This window comes from Ursus americanus, chromosome 21, assembly GCF_024610735.1.
Source record: "Ursus americanus isolate L20-20 chromosome 21, mUrsAme1.1.p, whole genome shotgun sequence".
In the NCBI taxonomy this organism is placed as follows: domain Eukaryota; kingdom Metazoa; phylum Chordata; class Mammalia; order Carnivora; family Ursidae; genus Ursus; species Ursus americanus.
Genome location: NC_142147.1, coordinates 50,347,158 through 50,364,492, shown reverse-complemented (window position 1 = coordinate 50,364,492; position 17,335 = coordinate 50,347,158). Strand labels below are relative to the sequence as shown.

At 54.1% G+C, this 17,335-nt stretch overlaps 2 protein-coding genes across 4 annotated transcripts in view; one reads left to right on the top strand and one right to left on the bottom strand.

Moving 5' to 3' along the window:
* The first annotated feature begins 128 nt into the window (after positions 1 to 128).
* Positions 129 to 17,014, top strand: GYS1 (glycogen synthase 1). 3 transcript variants are annotated; one of them, XM_045772074.2, is made up of 16 exons: positions 129 to 453; positions 1,948 to 2,129; positions 4,128 to 4,319; positions 5,206 to 5,391; positions 5,619 to 5,763; positions 6,619 to 6,736; positions 7,039 to 7,159; positions 7,443 to 7,549; positions 8,922 to 8,981; positions 9,074 to 9,152; positions 11,024 to 11,137; positions 11,416 to 11,542; positions 12,888 to 12,983; positions 13,143 to 13,306; positions 13,751 to 13,831; positions 13,984 to 17,014. In XM_045772074.2, the coding sequence occupies exons 1-16, from the start codon at positions 336 to 338 to the stop codon at positions 14,305 to 14,307; spliced, it is 2,214 nt and encodes a 737-aa protein (XP_045628030.1). In that variant the 5' UTR covers positions 129 to 335; the 3' UTR covers positions 14,308 to 17,014. The 3 variants fall into 3 exon arrangements, with proteins under 3 accessions (XP_045628030.1, XP_087727092.1, XP_087727091.1); XM_087870966.1 differs by lacking the exon at positions 129 to 453 and adding an exon at positions 1,217 to 1,359; XM_087870965.1 differs by lacking the exons at positions 129 to 453; positions 1,948 to 2,129 and adding an exon at positions 3,361 to 4,031.
* FTL (ferritin light chain) overlaps positions 16,943 to 17,335 on the bottom strand; it is a 1,426-nt gene continuing 1,033 nt past the window's right edge. Inside the window, exon 4 of the mRNA XM_045772080.2 lies at positions 16,943 to 17,262. Coding sequence (XP_045628036.1) covers positions 17,110 to 17,262 — 153 coding nt within the window. The 3' untranslated portion in view covers positions 16,943 to 17,109. The remainder of the gene's footprint in view (positions 17,263 to 17,335) is intronic.

Sequence of the window (17,335 nt, the reverse complement as noted above, 5' to 3'; positions counted from 1 at the left end):
GGCAAACCCTACCTTGTTCACCAATGAGGAGACGCGGCAGTCCCCTCCCCCGGGCACCGGCCAATGGCTCTGGCCGGGGGGCGGGCCCCGCCTCCTGGCGGCCGCAAGATTTCACTGCAGGGGCCCCAGTGGGTTCAGTGACGCTTCGGCCGCCTCCTACCTAAGGCCCAGCGCTCCCGGGCGGGGGTGCGGTCGTGCAATAGGAAGCCGAGGGCGTTGCAAGCTTCCCGTTGGGCACCAGCTACCTACCTGGCCCCGCGCCCTGCCCTTTGCATTCCCCAGACACCTTTGGAGCCCCCACTTGTGGCCCCTGGAGCCCCCTTCACGCGTTGGCCATGCCTCTAAGTCGCACTTTGTCCATGTCCTCCCTGCCAGGACTGGAGGATTGGGAGGATGAATTCGACCTGGAGAACACAGTGCTCTTCGAGGTGGCCTGGGAGGTGGCCAACAAGGGTGAGCACGCCAGGCTGTCGCGGACGAGGAGGGCAGTCGGGGATGGGGGCCGGAACTCTTGAGTAATAGGGGGACAGGACTACATGGCATGACTCTTGGGTTCTGGGCAAGGAGCCTATGACTCCTGTGTCCTTGGGGAGGGGTCGGGGTATGTCTCCTGGACCCTGGCGGGGTGAGGATGAGCCGCCTCACTGTTAAAATGAAAGAGGCTGGAAGTCCAGTTGCTGGGTCCTAGGGAAGAGGGGACTAAAATGAAAGATTCCTAGGTCCTGGAGGGAGGATTCCGGGAGACCAGAGACCTGGGTGCTGAACAGGGAAGGAGATGGGGCCGGGCGGGGGGCGGGGGGCGGAGTGGCACTTCCTAGTGCAAACCTGGGAAGTGGTTGGGTTTCAGACCCGCCGCCCTAGGGGAAGAGTCTGGGGATATAACTCCGGATTTGGGAGAGAGCCAACTGGGAGACAGGATGCATGAGTCGCCGTGGCAGAATTTGGGGGCTGGCCACTTGAGAGTAAAGATGGGAGGGGCTGCAGACTCTAATTCTTAGATCTTAGGGGGAGAGAGAGTTGGGGTCTGAATGCTTAGGCTCTGAAGGGAGCTGAGGGTGTGAGTTATATGTTTCTAAGATCCTGTGGCCTCAGACACGTGCGTACTGGAATGAGGAAAGGCTGGGAAGTCCTAAGTTGGTCAGGGGCTGGGCCCAAGCATGGGAGTGGCTGGGGGCCTAGATTTCTGTGTCCCAGGCTCTGAAGGGCCTAAAGTTCTGGGTTTGGGAAACCAGCTGCAGCTGGAGGGAGCTAGGATTTTGCTTTGCTGAGTCTTGGGAGGGGAATGGGACCGGGTCTTACACCATGGCAGGCAGCCATCAAACTGGGAGCCATGTATCACAAGGGCCCAGGCTTCAGTAGGTAAGGAGGCTGAGAGCCCAGACTCCTGGGGCTGGAGTGGAGTCATGGGAGGAGCAGGGCCCTGCATGTGTGTCCTCAGTTGGAGAGAGAAGACTGGGGGACAGGTCAGCAGAGCCCCTGGGGGGCACAGAATGACAATTCAGCCTTCTCTTAGGCAACTGTGGGAATCTGAATAGGGCCATGAAGAGAGATTCTCCCCTACTGTGACCTAGAGCCTGACGGAGAATTTAAACCCAGTTCCTGTAAGCTGGGAACTCGGGAACCTGGGTCCTGCTAATCCTTGTCAGTGTCTGTCATCCTTGGGACCCCAGCCCCTAATTCCCTCAGACCCAGGAGCCCAGGTCCCTGGCCCTTTCCTGTCTGACTCAGAAGTTTAGCCTGAGCCCTGTTCTCCCTTAGACCCAGGAGTACTGCCCTCGAACTCCTATTGCATCCTCCCTCTGACTCAGAAGTATGGGTTTCCAGTCCCCTCCTCCCTCTAAGCCAGAAGTCCAGGGCCCCAGCACCCCCCATGCCCCCCACCCCCACCCCAGGTCCCAAAGCTGTGGACCTTGGCTGGGGCCTGCCCTCACACACTTGGGCCCACAGTGGGAGGCATCTACACGGTCCTGCAGACGAAGGCAAAGGTGACAGGGGATGAGTGGGGCGACAACTACTACCTGGTGGGACCTTACACGGAGCAGGGCGTGAGGACCCAGGTGGAACTGCTCGAGCCCCCAACGCCGGCCCTGAAGAAGACGCTGGACTCCATGAACAGCAAGGGCTGCAAGGTAGGACATGGCCGGGCTGAGGGCAGGGAGGTGGGTGCCCAGAGTTAGGGCGGGAGCAACAGATGGAGAAGGGATGGCAGGGAAGGGGGGGATAGCCCCCAGGGGAGAGAGAGGCATGGACAGAAACACGGGATGACCCAGTACTTTCTCAGACAGACAGAGAGGAGGTAAGATTAACAGACAGACAGATGCAGGACCCCGTGAAATGGGTGGGTGAACCCCAAGCTATAAGACATTGGTGAATGGACAGACAGCAGGTACAAGATAGACCGAGAGATGGTTCCTTAGAGGCCGAGATCATCAGACCCACAGAGAGAAAAAGAGCTAGATAGAAAGACAGCCAGCCAGATAGAACCCAGGGCAGGTGGCCTTGGGGTGAGGCAGGAGTGCCAGAGTAGGGGTTCCAGAGCCTGAAACTCAAAAGTCACCTTCTCCACTCTCTGCCTCTGTGATCTTGGCTAATAAACATGCTAATAGCATCTACTTTGTACAGTTTTGGGGAGGATGCAATAGTTAATAAAGTCTTCAAGCCCAATTCCTGGCTTCAGTTAGCACTGTGTATGAACTACCGTGATCATGGCTGTCACCATCATCATTATTATTACTATAAACAGCCAAGCTTGCAATGAGGGGGAGAAGTGCACCAAGGGAGAGAGACGGATAGAGAGAGATTGATTGTCCCAAAAGGTGGTGACAGCCCCAGGGGCTAGAGCAATAGGGAGAGAGAAGAAGAAAAACGGCCTGACGTTGCAGGGAGAAAGACCTAGAAGGGATAGGAAGATGGAGTACTAATGAAGAAAAGAGAGCTAGGCAAGCAGACCTGGGGTGGGGAGAGGGAGGGCAGAGATTCAGAGGGATAGAGCCAGGAATTAAAGATCGGAGGGGAGCTCTCATCCCAGGGTCCCAGATGAGGACCAGAGAGATGGCTGTCGCCTGCAGAGAAGACCATGACATAGCAGGCCTCAAGTACAGAAAGGTTGGGGTTGGGGAGGGAAGAAGTACAGTGGTTCCTGCATTCATTCACAGCCTCTGGCTTGGGGTGGGGTCTGGAGTCCAGTCAGGCCAGGCCGTGTCCCTAAGAAACCCTAGGACAGCCCAGCCCTCCCCCGTGGCAGCTGCTCCCCACGTGCTGGGGGCCTAAGAATAGCCCCCCCCCACCCAGTGAAAGGGCAGACAACAGCTGGGAGGGGGAGGGGCAGGGCATCAGAGTCGGACTCCCCGGGCTGGGAAAAGCCAGGTCCAGAGAGGCAAATGACTGCTTTCTGCCTGCACAGGGCCGTGGCAGCAGGCCCAGAAGCTAGGCCTTCATCTCGGGAAGAAAGCAGTCGCCGAGCGGAGGAACGTGGCAGAGGCAGAAGGAAATGTGACAGCGAGGTTTAGAGACAGGGCAGTGGGTAGAGAAAGGCAGCCCCTGGGGGAGGAAAGAGGGCAGCCGGTGTTAGAAAGGGTGGCTGCAAATCAAGGAGGCAGCAGGTGACAAACTTATGGTGAAAGGGTCAGACGCCAGGCAGCGGGTGGACGAAATAGGGCAGGGAGAACAGTAAAAGAAGCATCCAGTGGAAGGAATTTGCGGCAGAAGGAAAAGATCACGGGAGAAAGCAACGTGAGGGTTGGCGAGAGAAGTGGCAGCAAACAGGGAAACAAGGCAGCAGGTTGGAGACATTATAAGGGTGTGGAAAACAAGGCAGCGGAGGCACAGAGGAAGGACATGTAAAATGAGTGGGTGTAGGCAGAGAAAGGAGGCAGTGGGGAGGAGCGGGGTGGTGGTTATAAGCAAGGGAGAGAGTAAATGTAACAGATGGAAAAAGATCGTGGTGGGAATAACTAACAGCACACATAGAGAAATAAGGCAGCGGGTGAGAAATGAGCAGCAGATACAGAAACGGTGGAAGAACTGAGGTGGTAAGTCCAGGTAGCTGCCTGCAGACAGGAGAGCCACAGATGCTGAGCCCAGAGACATGTGGCCACAGCCCTGAGCCTTCCTGTGACCCCCCCCAGGTGTACTTTGGTCGCTGGCTGATCGAGGGGAGCCCCCTGGTGGTGCTCCTGGACGTGGGGGCCTCAGCCTGGGCCCTGGAGCGCTGGAAGGGGGAGCTCTGGGACACCTGCAACATCGGGGTGCCCTGGTACGACCGTGAGGCCAACGACGCCGTCCTTTTTGGCTTCCTCACGACCTGGTTCCTGGGTGAGGTAGGCCCCATTGTCCGTCCCCGTGTCACTCCTTCCAACCCCCCCCCCCCCCAAGCTACAATGGCCATCAGCCCCTGGCCAGGGGGTGTCTGAGTGGGGACCTGGGGCTGGCTGGCTTCTCCCAGGGCATTCTGGGAGTTGTAGGTCCTTTTCCAAGCATTAGCTCTGAATTTTGGGAAAATGGACATCCAGGGGCCCACACTCTTGTTCCTCAGAGACTCAAACTTCCAACCCTAGCTTCATTCACTCTAACTTTCCAAGTATAGGACTTTTGAGCCATTAGCTTTTGGGGGGGCTGGCCTGGCTGGAGGGTTTGTACCAGGGAATTCTGGGAGTTGTAGTTCTCTAGTCTGATAGTGGCTGGACTTAGCTCTCAGATGGGGCTCTGGATGTTTGGGGATCTCCAGTCTATATGAGAATGAGGAATCCTGGTTCTGACCCCCCTTTTAGCTTTTAAAAGGCTCAAGAAACTTCATTTCTCATGCCCCAGGAAAACAGTCTAGAACTGGCTACTCCTATGGCATTCTGGGAGTTGTAGTCCTTTAGCCAGTATTGGGTACAGTTTTACTCTTGATTGAGTTAGAGTCTCCAGGAATTGCATCCAGGACCTGGGGACACTTTCCAGTTCAGCCTTTTTGGGGCTTAAAAGGTTGCTTAAAAAAAAAAACCCAGCTCCTATCAGCCTCTGGGGATGGGGTTAGCTGGTCTAGCCGTCTCAAGGATTTATCGTTCCTTCCTTATTCTGGGGGGACTGCCGTGGGCGACCATTCGCTCTGTGCAGGAGTCGTGATAGCTCTCCCTTGCTTTCTTCTCCACCTTGGGGGATTGTTGATTGCCTACACAACACATATGGAGACACAGTGGCCCTGTTCCTGTTGCCCCATAGTTCCTGGCCCAGAATGAGGAGAAGCCACATGTGGTTGCACACTTCCACGAGTGGTTGGCGGGCATCGGACTCTGCCTGTGCCGGGCCCGGCGGCTGCCTGTGGCTACAATCTTCACCACCCACGCCACGCTCCTGGGACGATATCTGTGTGCGGGTGCTGTGGATTTCTACAACAACCTGGAGAATGTGAGCCGGGAATGTGGCACGGGGGGGCTCCAAGTGTTTCAGGACAGCCCAGGGGGATCAAGCTTCCTTTTCTCCCATGACCCAGGAGTTCAAGGCCTCAGCCCCCTCCTCCCTCAGATCCAGGAGGAGTTCAGCCTCCAGCCCCAACCGCCGCCAGGGCCCCGGAGTCTGGACCTCTAGTCTTCTCCCCAGTTCTTCCACCCTGACTGCCCTCCCTTCCCACCCAGTTCAATGTGGACAAGGAAGCAGGGGAGAGGCAAATCTATCACCGCTACTGCATGGAGCGGGCAGCGGCCCACTGCGCTCACGTCTTTACTACTGTGTCCCAGATTACCGCCATCGAGGCTCAGCACCTACTCAAGAGGAAACCAGGTAGGGAGTAGGCTGGGGTCCCTAGACGTGAATGAGGTGGTCTGTGCTAAGGCCTGCACCAGTTTTTTTTTAACTGTAGAGAGCGAAGAACTACACCTCCCAGAAGACCCTAAATTGGTGATCTGAATATGAAGCTGCCTGGCTATATGCCCTAGAGACCCACGGGAGGTGTCATTTCTTTGACGTTAATTTCAAAATGGTAAAGTTATTTTATTGGCAAATGTAGATATCGGTCTTCTGAAAGGGAATGGAGTTTCACTGGGTTTTGATTTTGAGAACAGTGTTGGAACCAGTTATTCCTCCCAGGTTATGGTACCCGTTCTCTATGGGTGTATTGTGAGAACTACAATTCCCAGAAGGCCTTTGGCTAGTCAGCTCCTTACCCTCCTGGAATTTTGCCCCAGGAGGGGGTAGAGGTTATAATTTTTCATTGACATGCTTTAATTTCAACGAGGATAGAAAATGGTTGGAACCCTAAGAAAGGCTTGAAGGTTGAGGGTATATTCTGGGAGAAGCAGGATGGGGATGTTTAAACCGTTCCCAGGGCAGGGTGGAATAGGGGCAACAAAATAACCACTCCCAGAGGCCGCAAGGTGGGTCATTTCCCTGTGGGGTTAGTCATTGGCAGGGGCTGCTGGGATTTGTAGTTGTGCTTGTGAACGCATTCAAGTAACTTTGGGCAAGAAGGCATCCAAGTGTCAGGGCAGCGGGGTCACCAAGGGAGCTCCCAGAGGAGCTCCTGAAGCAAATAAATTGTTCAAGGAAAGGAGTCTTTCCTTTGTTTATTCATTCAGCCACACTGATCAGAATGAATAAATGAAGATCTGAAACATGGACCTTCTCCCCCAACCCCAGATATCGTGACCCCCAATGGGCTGAATGTGAAAAAGTTCTCCGCCATGCATGAGTTCCAGAACCTCCATGCTCAAAGCAAGGCTCGAATCCAGGAGTTTGTGCGGGGCCACTTTTATGGGTACGTGGACCACATACCTGGGTCTTGAGAGAGGAGGGGGTTGGGAACCCAAGTCCCGAGTGTAAGAGACGGGACAGCTGGCCACTTGGCCTCTTGAGTTCCTGAGCCCCAGAACAATGGCTGAGTATTGAGGGATCGATCCCCATCTAAGGAGAGAGGAACCACAATTCCCAGGAGCCCCCATGATGCCTCTTCTCTGGCTGAGCTGTTCCTGGCCCCTGTAGCTGCTGCGGTCTGTAGTTCGCAGGCCAGGGCTACCGGCTCCCCACCGTTGCCTTCACCCTGCCTTGTGGCTTTTTTAGACACCTGGACTTCAACTTGGACAAGACCTTGTATTTCTTTATCGCCGGCCGCTACGAGTTCTCTAACAAGGGGGCCGACGTCTTCCTAGAGGCCTTGGCCCGGCTCAACTATCTGCTCAGAGTAAGGCCTGGGCTCTCTGTGAGGACACAAAAAGAGGACGAGGAAATCAGGACACAACTGGGTGGGGGGGTGGGAGTAGGAAAACCCATGTGTGAAGGGGAAGTGTCAAGACCCAGAAGGCAGACCAGGGTCCCCGTGGGGATGGTAACTTCAATCCTCCCTGACAGGAAGGGGCATGGCAGGGCCATAGTGGTCTTGATGGGTGGAAAAGGGTAGGTGACCTCAGCCTTCTCCCAGGTGATCCTGACCTCCTCCCCCACCTCACACCTTTTCCTCTGCCCAGGTGAACGGCAGTGAGCAGACGGTCGTTGCCTTCTTCATCATGCCGGCTCGGACCAACAATTTCAACGTGGAAACCCTCAAGGGCCAGGCCGTGCGCAAGCAGCTCTGGTAGCAGCCCTGGGCCCAGGAGCCCTGCCATTCCCACTCCAGCTTTGTGCTTTGGGGGGCTCAGTTTTGTTCTCTGGAACACAAGCAACTCACCCCACCACTTCCTAGGGAAGCCACTTGCTTGCGAAGCCTCCAGTTCAGGGGCAGTAAGGAGCTGCAGGCAGGACGAGTGTGACTGCACAACCAGGGCTCTGGCAAGGTCCCCCTTGTGCCACTGCCCCTTGCTGGTTTTGTGACTTTAGGCGAATAATTCTGCCTCTCCAAGCCTCAGTTTCCTCAAATGCAAAACCCATTCATCAGCTGTCAGATACTCACTGAGCACCTACCATGTCCCAGGCACTGTTCCAGGCCCTGGGGACACAGCCTGGATGAGAAAGATAAAATGAGAAAGATAAAAATCCCTGCCCTCGTCACGTGGAGCTCACATTCTAGAAAGTTCTATAGAAAGTGCTCTGGGGCACCTGGCTGGCTCACTGGGTAGAGCATGTGACATTGATCTTGGGGTTGTGAGTTCAAGCCCCATATCGGGTGTAGAGATTACTTAAAAATAAAATCTTTCGAAAAGAAAAGTGAGGGTGGGAGGTAAAAAAAAAAAGGGAGGGGGGAAGTGCTCTGGCAAGAAAATAAAGCAGGACTGGAATATGAGAGACAGGACATGAGTTGTCAGGACAGGTCACACCGAGAAAGTGCCATTGGGTAGAGACCAACAGGAAATGAGGGAGGGAGCCCTGCGTGTATCTGGCGGATAGCATTTCAGGCAGAGGAACGGCAAGTGCAAAGGCCCTGTGATGTGTTTGAGAAACCACAAGAAGACCAGTGGGGCTGGAGCAGAGTGCTGTAGGGAGATGGGGTAGAAGATGAGGCCTGAGCTATGAGAGGATAATGAGCCGAGGAATGTCAATGAGACTGGGGTGTCACTAATTGCTGTCTTCCCCCATGCACCTCAAGTTTCCTCTCTCAGAACAGAATTTTCCCTTTTTATAAAATGGGGCTTAGCATTGCCATTGCCAGGACAAGTGCAAGTCCTAAAAATAGCTGACATTTCTGGAAGGCTCACCGTGCCCAGGCACTGTATACTTTTTGTCATGACTTCAAGTTTTCACTGCAGACCTATGATGTTGGTTCTATTTTTATCCCCGTCTAACAGATGAGTCACTGAAGTCAGAGAGGGAAGGCCACCTGTCCCTGGCCACACAGCTGATGCAAGGCACAAGGGAGTCGAGCCTTCCAGGGCCTGTTTCCCAGCTCCCCCTCCTCCAGCTCAGAATCCCCAGGTCCTCTGCTCAGACCTCGGTTTTCCAGCTGCCCCAGAAACCTAACAACTTACGGCACCTGGTGTGTGTATATGATACTGTGGCTCTGCTCGTTCTAGGGATACGGCCAACACTGTGAAAGAGAAGTTTGGAAGGAAGCTTTACGAATCCTTGCTGGTGTGAGTGTCCCACCCCCAGCCCTGCATCCTCCTGGGCCCTAACTGCTCTCATCACCCCTGATTCCCAGCTGCATACCCTGCTCACCTTGCAGGGGGAGCCTCCCGGACATGAATAAGATGCTGGACAAGGAGGACTTCACCATGATGAAGAGAGCCATCTTTGCCACGCAGGTATGGTTGGGACCCCTCAGTCGAGGGCTGGCAACGCCCAGCAGCCCCAGAGGCAGCTTGCCCTGTCGGCTCTGACCCCAGAGATGGCCGGAAGATCTCTGTCCTGGCAGCCCTTCCCAGGGAATCAGTTCTCAAGTCCACCGAAGGTCTGAGCTGACTGGTAGACCTTCAGTTTCCTGAGGGCAGCCCTGGTTTATTCTGCTACAGGGGCCACTTGGAGTTGAAATTTATTTTTCTTTCTTTCTTTCTTTCTTTCTTTCTTTCTTTCTTTCTTTCTTTCTTTCTTTCTTTCTTTCTTTCTTTCCTTCCTTCCTTCCTTCCTTCCTTCCTTCCTTCCTTCCTTCCTTCCTTCCTTCCTTCCTTTCCCCTTTCCTTTCCCCACCTTCCCCTTCCCTTTCCCCTTTCCTTTCCCCTTCTTTTCAAGTTGTAATTTCTTTGAGTCTCTGGGGTCAAAGGACAAAAGGTGAAAGGGAACTTTAGCAAGCCAACCCAGCCACAAAAGGAGAACTACAAGTCCCTGCTGTCCCTGGGTCTTGCTGGCAAACTAGCTACATACTCATTAGAGACAGAAAATCCGCTAAAACACTTACCATGACCAGAAGAACACTGAAAACTCTCAGCAGCCACTGCTTTTCTTATACTACTGGCTGTGTCTTAGTCCCCAAACATTCCTGGGAGTTGTAGCTTCTTCAGATTCCTGAGGTTAATGCAATTAGGCGGATGGGAAACCGTAAAGGTGTGGCAGCAACAGAATGAGAACTACAACTCCCACCAGCCCCTGCTTCACTGAGTCTTTGCTAGCCCCAGAGGCTTATGGGAGGTAGAGTTCTTTTCTTTTCTGCAGTCAAGAATCTTTGGTACCACTGATCAGGGTTGGTGAACCATTTCCTGGGGAATGGAAACCTAGATAAGCCAAGCTGCACAAATACGGCCTGTTGTACTTTTGGCCAAATTACAATTTCCAATAGTCCCTAAGGCAGTTGGTCTCCCTGAGGATGTATCTGCTATGGGGCTGCTGGGAGTTGTAGTTTCTTGCAGCCCCTGGAGGCCCTCTGAAGGTGAGTAGAACTTTTCATGAGATGGAAGAGGTACCAATAACTATCTGTCCAGCACCCCATGGGAGTTCCTTGCTCTGGCCTCTTCCAGTGACTCTTGGGAATTGTGGTTTCTTTGGGCCTCAGTTGGGAGCAGAGGTGGAGGGAATTACAGGAAGGAGAGTAAAGGGAACTTAGATAGAAAGCAAGCCAGGATTTTCATAAGAAAACGACAACTAAGGGCACCTGGATGGCTCAGTCAGTTGAGCATCCAACTCTTGATTTCGGCTCAGGTCATGATCTCAGGGTTGTGAGATCAAGTCCTGCATCGGGCTCCGTGCTGGGTGTGGAGCCTGCTTGAGACTCTCTCTCTCTCTCTCTCCCTCTCCCTCTGCCTCCCACCCCACCCTTTCTTTCTCTCTAAAAGCAAACCAACAAAACCAAAACAAAAACCCTGCAGTTTCCAGCAGCCCCCGAAGCTTGCTACCATATTGGGTAAAGTCTCTGCCCCATTGATTTAGGGTTTTAGTGCCTTTCGGGTTTCTTTGATGACAGAGCCAAGAGTATAGAACAGAATAGCTGCGACTCTCATAGTCCGTGAGGCTTTGCCTCAAAGACAGCTGGGAATTATAGTTCTTTCCGGCTCAGGGTGGTCAAAGGGAAAAGCGGACCTTTACAGAGAGAGCCAAGTAGAAATCTACAACTGCTAATCTCTTGGGCTTGTGGTTCCCACAGCCTGGTGGGAACTGTGGTCTCGCCAGGGTCAGCATGGCTCATAGGGCACTAGGGAGCCCCCTGTCCCTTCTCTGACCCCCATCCCACTTGTGACCTGTATAGCGGCAGTCCTTCCCCCCTGTGTGCACCCACAACATGCTGGACGACTCCTCGGACCCTATCCTGACCACCATCCGCCGAATTGGACTCTTCAATAGTGGTGCTGACAGGGTCAAGGTGAGGGCAACGGTCAGGGTGGGTTAAGCATGGTGGGGTGGGGTAGGGGTAGGGGGAGCCTGAGCCTCACATCCCCCCTTTCCCATAGTTTATCAAAGGATTGCTGTGTTTAGAAAGGACCTTAGCACTTTAAGCAGACAGACTTGGATTCAAATCTTTGTCCTCCCACTGACTTGTGTGACTTTAGACAAGTCTTTCACCCTCTCTGGGCCACTCCGGGATCCCAGGGAGTAGCTAAATAAGGTGCTTGGGCTGAGCTCTTCTTTTTTCACTGGTAGGTGATTTTCCACCCAGAGTTCCTCTCCTCCACGAGCCCCCTGCTCCCCGTGGATTATGAGGAATTTGTCCGTGGCTGCCATCTTGGGGTCTTCCCCTCCTACTATGAGCCTTGGGGCTACACGCCAGGTGAGTGCAGCATGGTGGTGGGCTTCTGGTCCGATCAGGCATGATCGATGACGGCACTTGCCCCATTCTGCGCCCCAAGCTCTCTTTCAACAGTCTCTTTTGCTACAGAATATGTTTTTGTGACACAATAGCTCATGTGATGCGTAATTAGGGGTCACATGTGATTTCCCCCAACTGGCTGCTGTTTGCCCCCCCCCCCCCCCCACATAACAACAGTTGAATGCATAGTTCACTCACACGACTGGAATGTGGCCAAGGCTCCCTGAGATGTTCTCAGGGCCCATTGGCTCCATCTTCCTCTTTTAGGAAGGGGTTGGCTCCAAGTTAGACCTTATTTGCAATTCTCCCTCATTTAGGGACATTCTGCTGTGGCCCCAAACTCAACCCTGCCTCACGCACTTTTCAGTCAAGCTACCTTCATGTTTTTCAGGCTGAGGAAATATCACATTTGCTGTAGTCTTTCTTAATTTATGAGTAATTAACAAATCTCTTAAAGCGTGCTTGCACGATAATTAGGATGATGATTTGGCCAGTTTTATTTCTGTCGTGGTTACAGTGATGCGGGGGTTTTGTGTGCTTGGCCCCAACCCTATTTTTCCCATAAGCCCTGCTATATCTGGAGCCTGCCTTTCCAGGTTATGTGGGTTTTTAGAAACACTTACATTTGAATTATAATAAACTGCTTGAAGCACTTCTCAGGCTTGTTTAGAGTATTAAACGAGGCAGTAATGAGAGCCCTTCTCTTACCTCTTGTCAAGATAGACTGAAGCTCGGGGGCCTGGATAGCTGAGTTGGTTAAGTGACCGGCTTTTGGTTTCAGCTTAGGCCCTGATCTCAGGGTTATGAGATCGAGCCCCGAGTTAGGCTAGCACCAAGTGCAGAGTCTGTGTGGGACTCTTTCTCCCTCTCCCACTGCCCCTCCCCCCTGCGCGCGTGCTCGCGCGCTCTCTCTCAAGTAAATAAATACATCTTTTAAATAAATAGACTGAAGCTATGATTAAGCAGCACACTATATTTGGCACAAGAAAGTATCTTACAGGTTGTGAGGATTAAGTAAAATGGTAGATACTGGCACAGAGTCCGTACTTAATAATTCAGCATCCTATCGCCTAACTCTAGACTCTTCCTCGTCCTGAAGCCTTGGGACAAGTGAATTCCCTATTCTGAGCCTCCTACCTTCCCCTATGAGAAACACACTATGATAGTCTAATGCACCGCCTGGTTTTGTGGGCTCAGTGGTTTGCTCAAGGTGTCAGTAGAGGGCGCTGTTGGGGCTTTTATTGCGATTTAAGAGGCTGGAAAGGAGAAAGCTAAGCGGACACTTGCTTCTCACGCCTTCCCGCAGCTGAGTGCACGGTTATGGGTATCCCCAGTATCTCCACCAACCTCTCCGGCTTCGGCTGCTTCATGGAGGAACACATTGCAGACCCCTCAGCTTACGGTCGGTGCCCAGACTGAGAGCCAAGACTCTTGGATCCTGGGGGAGGAAGGCGTGGGCTCCTGGGTCCCCGGGGGAGGACGGGTCCTGGCGCCAGAGAGTCCCCGGAAGAATGAAAGTTTCCTTAGTCTGATTTCTGAGCCCCCGTCCTGGCTCCCACAGGCATCTACATTCTGGACCGGCGGTTCCGTAGTCTGGATGATTCCTGCTCGCAGCTCACCTCCTTCCTCTACAGCTTCTGCCAGCAGAGCCGGCGGCAGCGCATCATCCAGCGAAACCGCACCGAGCGCCTCTCAGACCTTCTGGACTGGAAATACCTAGGCCGGGTATAACCGCCTTCCGCGTCCTTTGCTGCTGAACTGGCCGCTGGGTCTCTCATTCCTCAGCCTCCAAGGCTGGGCGGGAGGCAGTCAGGCTCCTTCCGCCTCTAACAGTTGCTGTCCCTTTAAGAAATCAACCAGTTTTTGCGGGTAGACCACACTGGTGGCAGTTACCTTCCTTGCGTGAGTGTGTGGCCGAGGAGGTAACCGACTTACGAATTCTGGCCGTGTTAATGAGCTGTGGCTCAGAGATGGTCCGTTCACAGCTCTGCTTACCTACTTAAGGAGTGGAGACGGAAAGATGGATAATGGGCATACGGGCCATCGGGAAGGTGCCTGCGTGTGCTCATCTGCATAAAGGGTGTGGCTAGGGTCCGCCCCCTTCTACCTCTTCCGGGGGCGGGGTCTGGCTCCCATCCCCTAACGCCCCCTCCCTTTCTTTTCCCCAAGTACTATATGTCTGCGCGCCACATGGCGCTGGCCAAGGCCTTTCCAGAACACTTCACCTATGAGCCCCACGAGGCTGACGCGGTGAGTGGACCCCGATCTCTCTGATGGGCTTGGAGCTAGAGGGCTGTCGTGGGGGCACGTTCCTCCTGAAGTGGGAAGGTCTGGGGGAGTGGGGGGGAACCGTAGGGGCCTCTGCTCACTTTGAGGTTTGTGTCCACACCCGCCTAACTCAGACTCAGGGCTACCGCTACCCACGGCCGGCCTCGGTGCCACCATCGCCCTCGCTGTCGCGACACTCAAGCCCACACCAGAGTGAGGACGAGGAGGAGCCCCGGGACGGGCCGCCGGATGTAGACGGGGAGCGCTACGACGAGGACGAGGAGGCCGCCAAGGACCGGCGCAACATCCGCGCCCCCGAATGGCCGCGCCGCGCCTCCAGCGCCTCTTCCACCGGCGGAAGCAAGCGCAGCTCGGTGGACACGGCGCCCTCCAGCTCGCTCAGCACTCCCAGTGAGCCCCTCAGCCCTGCCAGCTCCCTGGGCGAGGAGCGCAACTGAGTCCTGTGCCCCACACTCCCGGCCTGTCCTGCCGCCCTTGTCCAGAGGGTGGATGCAGAACGGCGCTGTTCCTAAACCCGACTCCAGATCCCAAACCTTCCTGGGGGTCCACAGCCCCGCTCCCTCCGCCATACACTCCAGCCCCTCTAGCTCCACTCTTGGAATCCCCAACACTCCAGAATACACAACGCCGTGCCTTTCCTGGGTTCCAGAATGCATAATCTGTGTGCCCTGGAGTCCTTCCGGCCTTGTCTGGGCTCCAGGGTCCAGGAACCTGCCATTACCCTGCCGTGGGGCCAGAGGTTTTAGGAAACCTGGTCTGGTGCCTTCCAGGCAGGGGCTCCTAGAGCCCTTTGTGGCTTGCTAATTTTATAGCCCACAGAACATGCCATGCTCAGGCTTGGCCCAAGGGCCAGCAAGCTCTGGAAACCATGTGGTTTCCCTGCTAATGGGACAATCAAGTCCAAAGCTGGGGCACTTTCAGGGACTTTACTGAATGCAGAAGGTCCTCCATTTCAACTCCAGAACTGGGGCTCCAGACCAGGGCACTCCCCTGTTTACTCTGATCTGGCCCTTCCTGGGGTGCCTGGCTCTGCCTGGAGGGCCCCTCCACCCCTGCACTCTTCTTTCTCCGTACTTTGGCCAACGGGGTGGTGGTGGTACAGAACCACTTGGCTTCTCATTCCTATTGGAGAACATGCAGTCTTGGTCTAGATGCCTTTCTGGCCTTTTGAAACCAGACCCTCCTCCTCCTTCCCGGAGTCTGAGCTCCCCTCCTCATTTTGAGATTCCTGTTCACTCCAGGGAATCCCCCTGCTGAGGACAGAACTGGCTGTCTTCCCCTGCCACAAGCCACAAGCTCTAGGCCCGCCATGAAACCACTGGGTTCTAGGTCCCAGCTGCTGAATCTAGAACCTTACCACTGTGCTGCTTCCTGGTCCCTTTCCCCTGGTCTAGAACTGAACCCAGTAGGTTCTAGAACCTTCTTCATATTTACCTCGAGGCTCTTCCATCCTTAAGCTGTGCCCTGCCCCCAGCTTTGGTGAAAGGGAGGGGCCCTTCATGTGTGCTGTGCTGTGTCTGATGCACTCGGTTTGCCTTTGGGAGGGGGAGGGCAGAAGGGGGTGTGATTGATGTGTGTCCAGAGATGAAAAAAAATACAAGTATATTTAAGAATCTCAGGTTTGGTCCGCTGGGAGGGCTTGCTGGGCCTCGTTCCTGGCCCCTCCCTCCTCGTGGCTTCTCTACCTCTTTCCCCGCTTCTATTCTACCCCTCCCCCACCCTCACCCCTGTGTCCCTGATACCTTGTCTCATTCTGCTGTCTTGGAGAGACTTGTTCTAGATTCTAGTTTTATTTAAAGGGAAGGCAGCTTTGTTTAGTCGGGACTTGCAAGTTTGGCTCAAGCTCTTTGGCAGAAAGGGGCTGTGTCACCATAAAAAAAAAAAAAAAAAAAGACCCTCAGATAGCCGCAAGCCCCCTGTGGCTATTTAGATTTAAATGAACCAGATTCCTCAGTGGCAGTAGCCACGTGCAACTGCCCAATAGCCACTGTGGCTACATAAGGCTCATAGCTACACGACTGAATGGCACAAATACAGAATATGTTATTTATTTTTTAAAGATTTTGAGAGGGAGGGCATGAGTGGGGGAGGGGCAGAGGGAGAAGCAGACTCCCTGCCCAGCAGGGAGCCAGCCGAGGGCTCCACCCGAGGACTCTGGGATTGGGATCATGACCTGAGCCGTGGGCAGACGCTTAACTAACAGACACACAGGCGCCCCCAGAGTATTTTCATCATTGCAAAAAGTTCTGTTGGACAGTGCTAGCTTAGAACATGTTTCAAGGACGCTGGCCTCTGGACTTTAGCCCTACTGTCCCCCGAATGGCTGTTTTCCAGGAAAAAATCTGTTTTTTCAGTTCGAGTCTTCACTAGAGTGCATCTCTGAACCAATCACGTTTCAGGGGGAGTAGAAACTGGATTTGCATGTGTGACCACCCTTCCCGTTAACTGTATTGGTGATGGACACACACAAGCCCCCTCCCCTGCCAGGATCATGAGTGGCCACCAAAGTGTGGGGACTACAGCAGGTGCTGAGTATCTGAAAGAACAAGTGCCTGGAAGCCACTTCCTCTTAGATTCTTCTACCAAAACCAGAGAAGGGGCAGGGGGTCAGAGTTCACAGTTTTGTAGCTTGGACCCAGCAGCTGCCTGCTAAGCCTTCAGTTCCCACTCAGAGAACTTAAGTCCCCAGGTTTCACATCCTGTTTGTGCTGGGCCCAAACTCCTAGCTCAGCACCTCTTGCGTTATCATGTGCTCCTGGTGCTTGTTTCTGGTTACAGTTTATTTCTAACTGTGCCTGCTTCCAGCTACCCAGCCTAGGGCTTAATAGACTCTCCTTGGAGTCTGTAGAAGGGGCAGTTAACAGCCTGGCAAAGCAGAGAACTTGCTACTCCACCCCCCCAACATACTCCCCCAGGTAAGATTAGGGCTTAGAGAACAGCAAAGGTGGGAGTGGGGGCCAACACCTGTCTCCTGGCCAGGGCAGTCCAGCTTATTATAAGCCTTGTGAAAACATACCTCATTTCCCACACCATACACACAACCACAACACAAACACACCCAAAACCACCAGCTGCTGCAAAAAGCTTTATTGTTTCATTTGGTCCCGGGCTTGGGAGAGGGCTCCAGAGTGGTTAAAAAGCTGCCTCGTGGCTGCAGGGAGAGGCTGAGGCACAAGCTCTGGCACCAGGGGCTTGTTAGAGGGGCCCCCTCAAAGGCTGCTGGTCTCCTGCAGAGGCTCCTAGTCGTGCTTGAGAGTGAGCCTCTCGAAGAGGTACTCGCCCAGCCCAGCCTGGGGGCCGGCCAGCCTGCGGAGGTTGGTCAGGTGGTCGCCCATCTTCTTGATGAGTTTCACCTCCTCATCTAGGAAGTGGTTCTCCAGGAAGTCACAGAGCTGAGTGACGAAGACGAGAAAACATTGCCACTTATCCATCCACAGTATGACAGATGGGGAAACGAGACTCAAA

What these genes read in the sequence shown, in the direction of transcription:
- GYS1 (XM_045772074.2), top strand. Translation starts at nt 336, where the DNA reads ATGCCTCTAAGTCGCACTTTGTCCATGTCCTCCCTGCCAGGACTGGAG. An exon ending in CTTTACGAATCCTTGCTGGT is followed by an intron (nt 8,982 to 9,073) that starts GTGAGTGTCCCA and finishes CTCACCTTGCAG; the next exon opens with GGGGAGCCTCCCGGACATGA. An exon ending in GAGCCATCTTTGCCACGCAG is followed by an intron (nt 9,153 to 11,023) that starts GTATGGTTGGGA and finishes TGACCTGTATAG; the next exon opens with CGGCAGTCCTTCCCCCCTGT.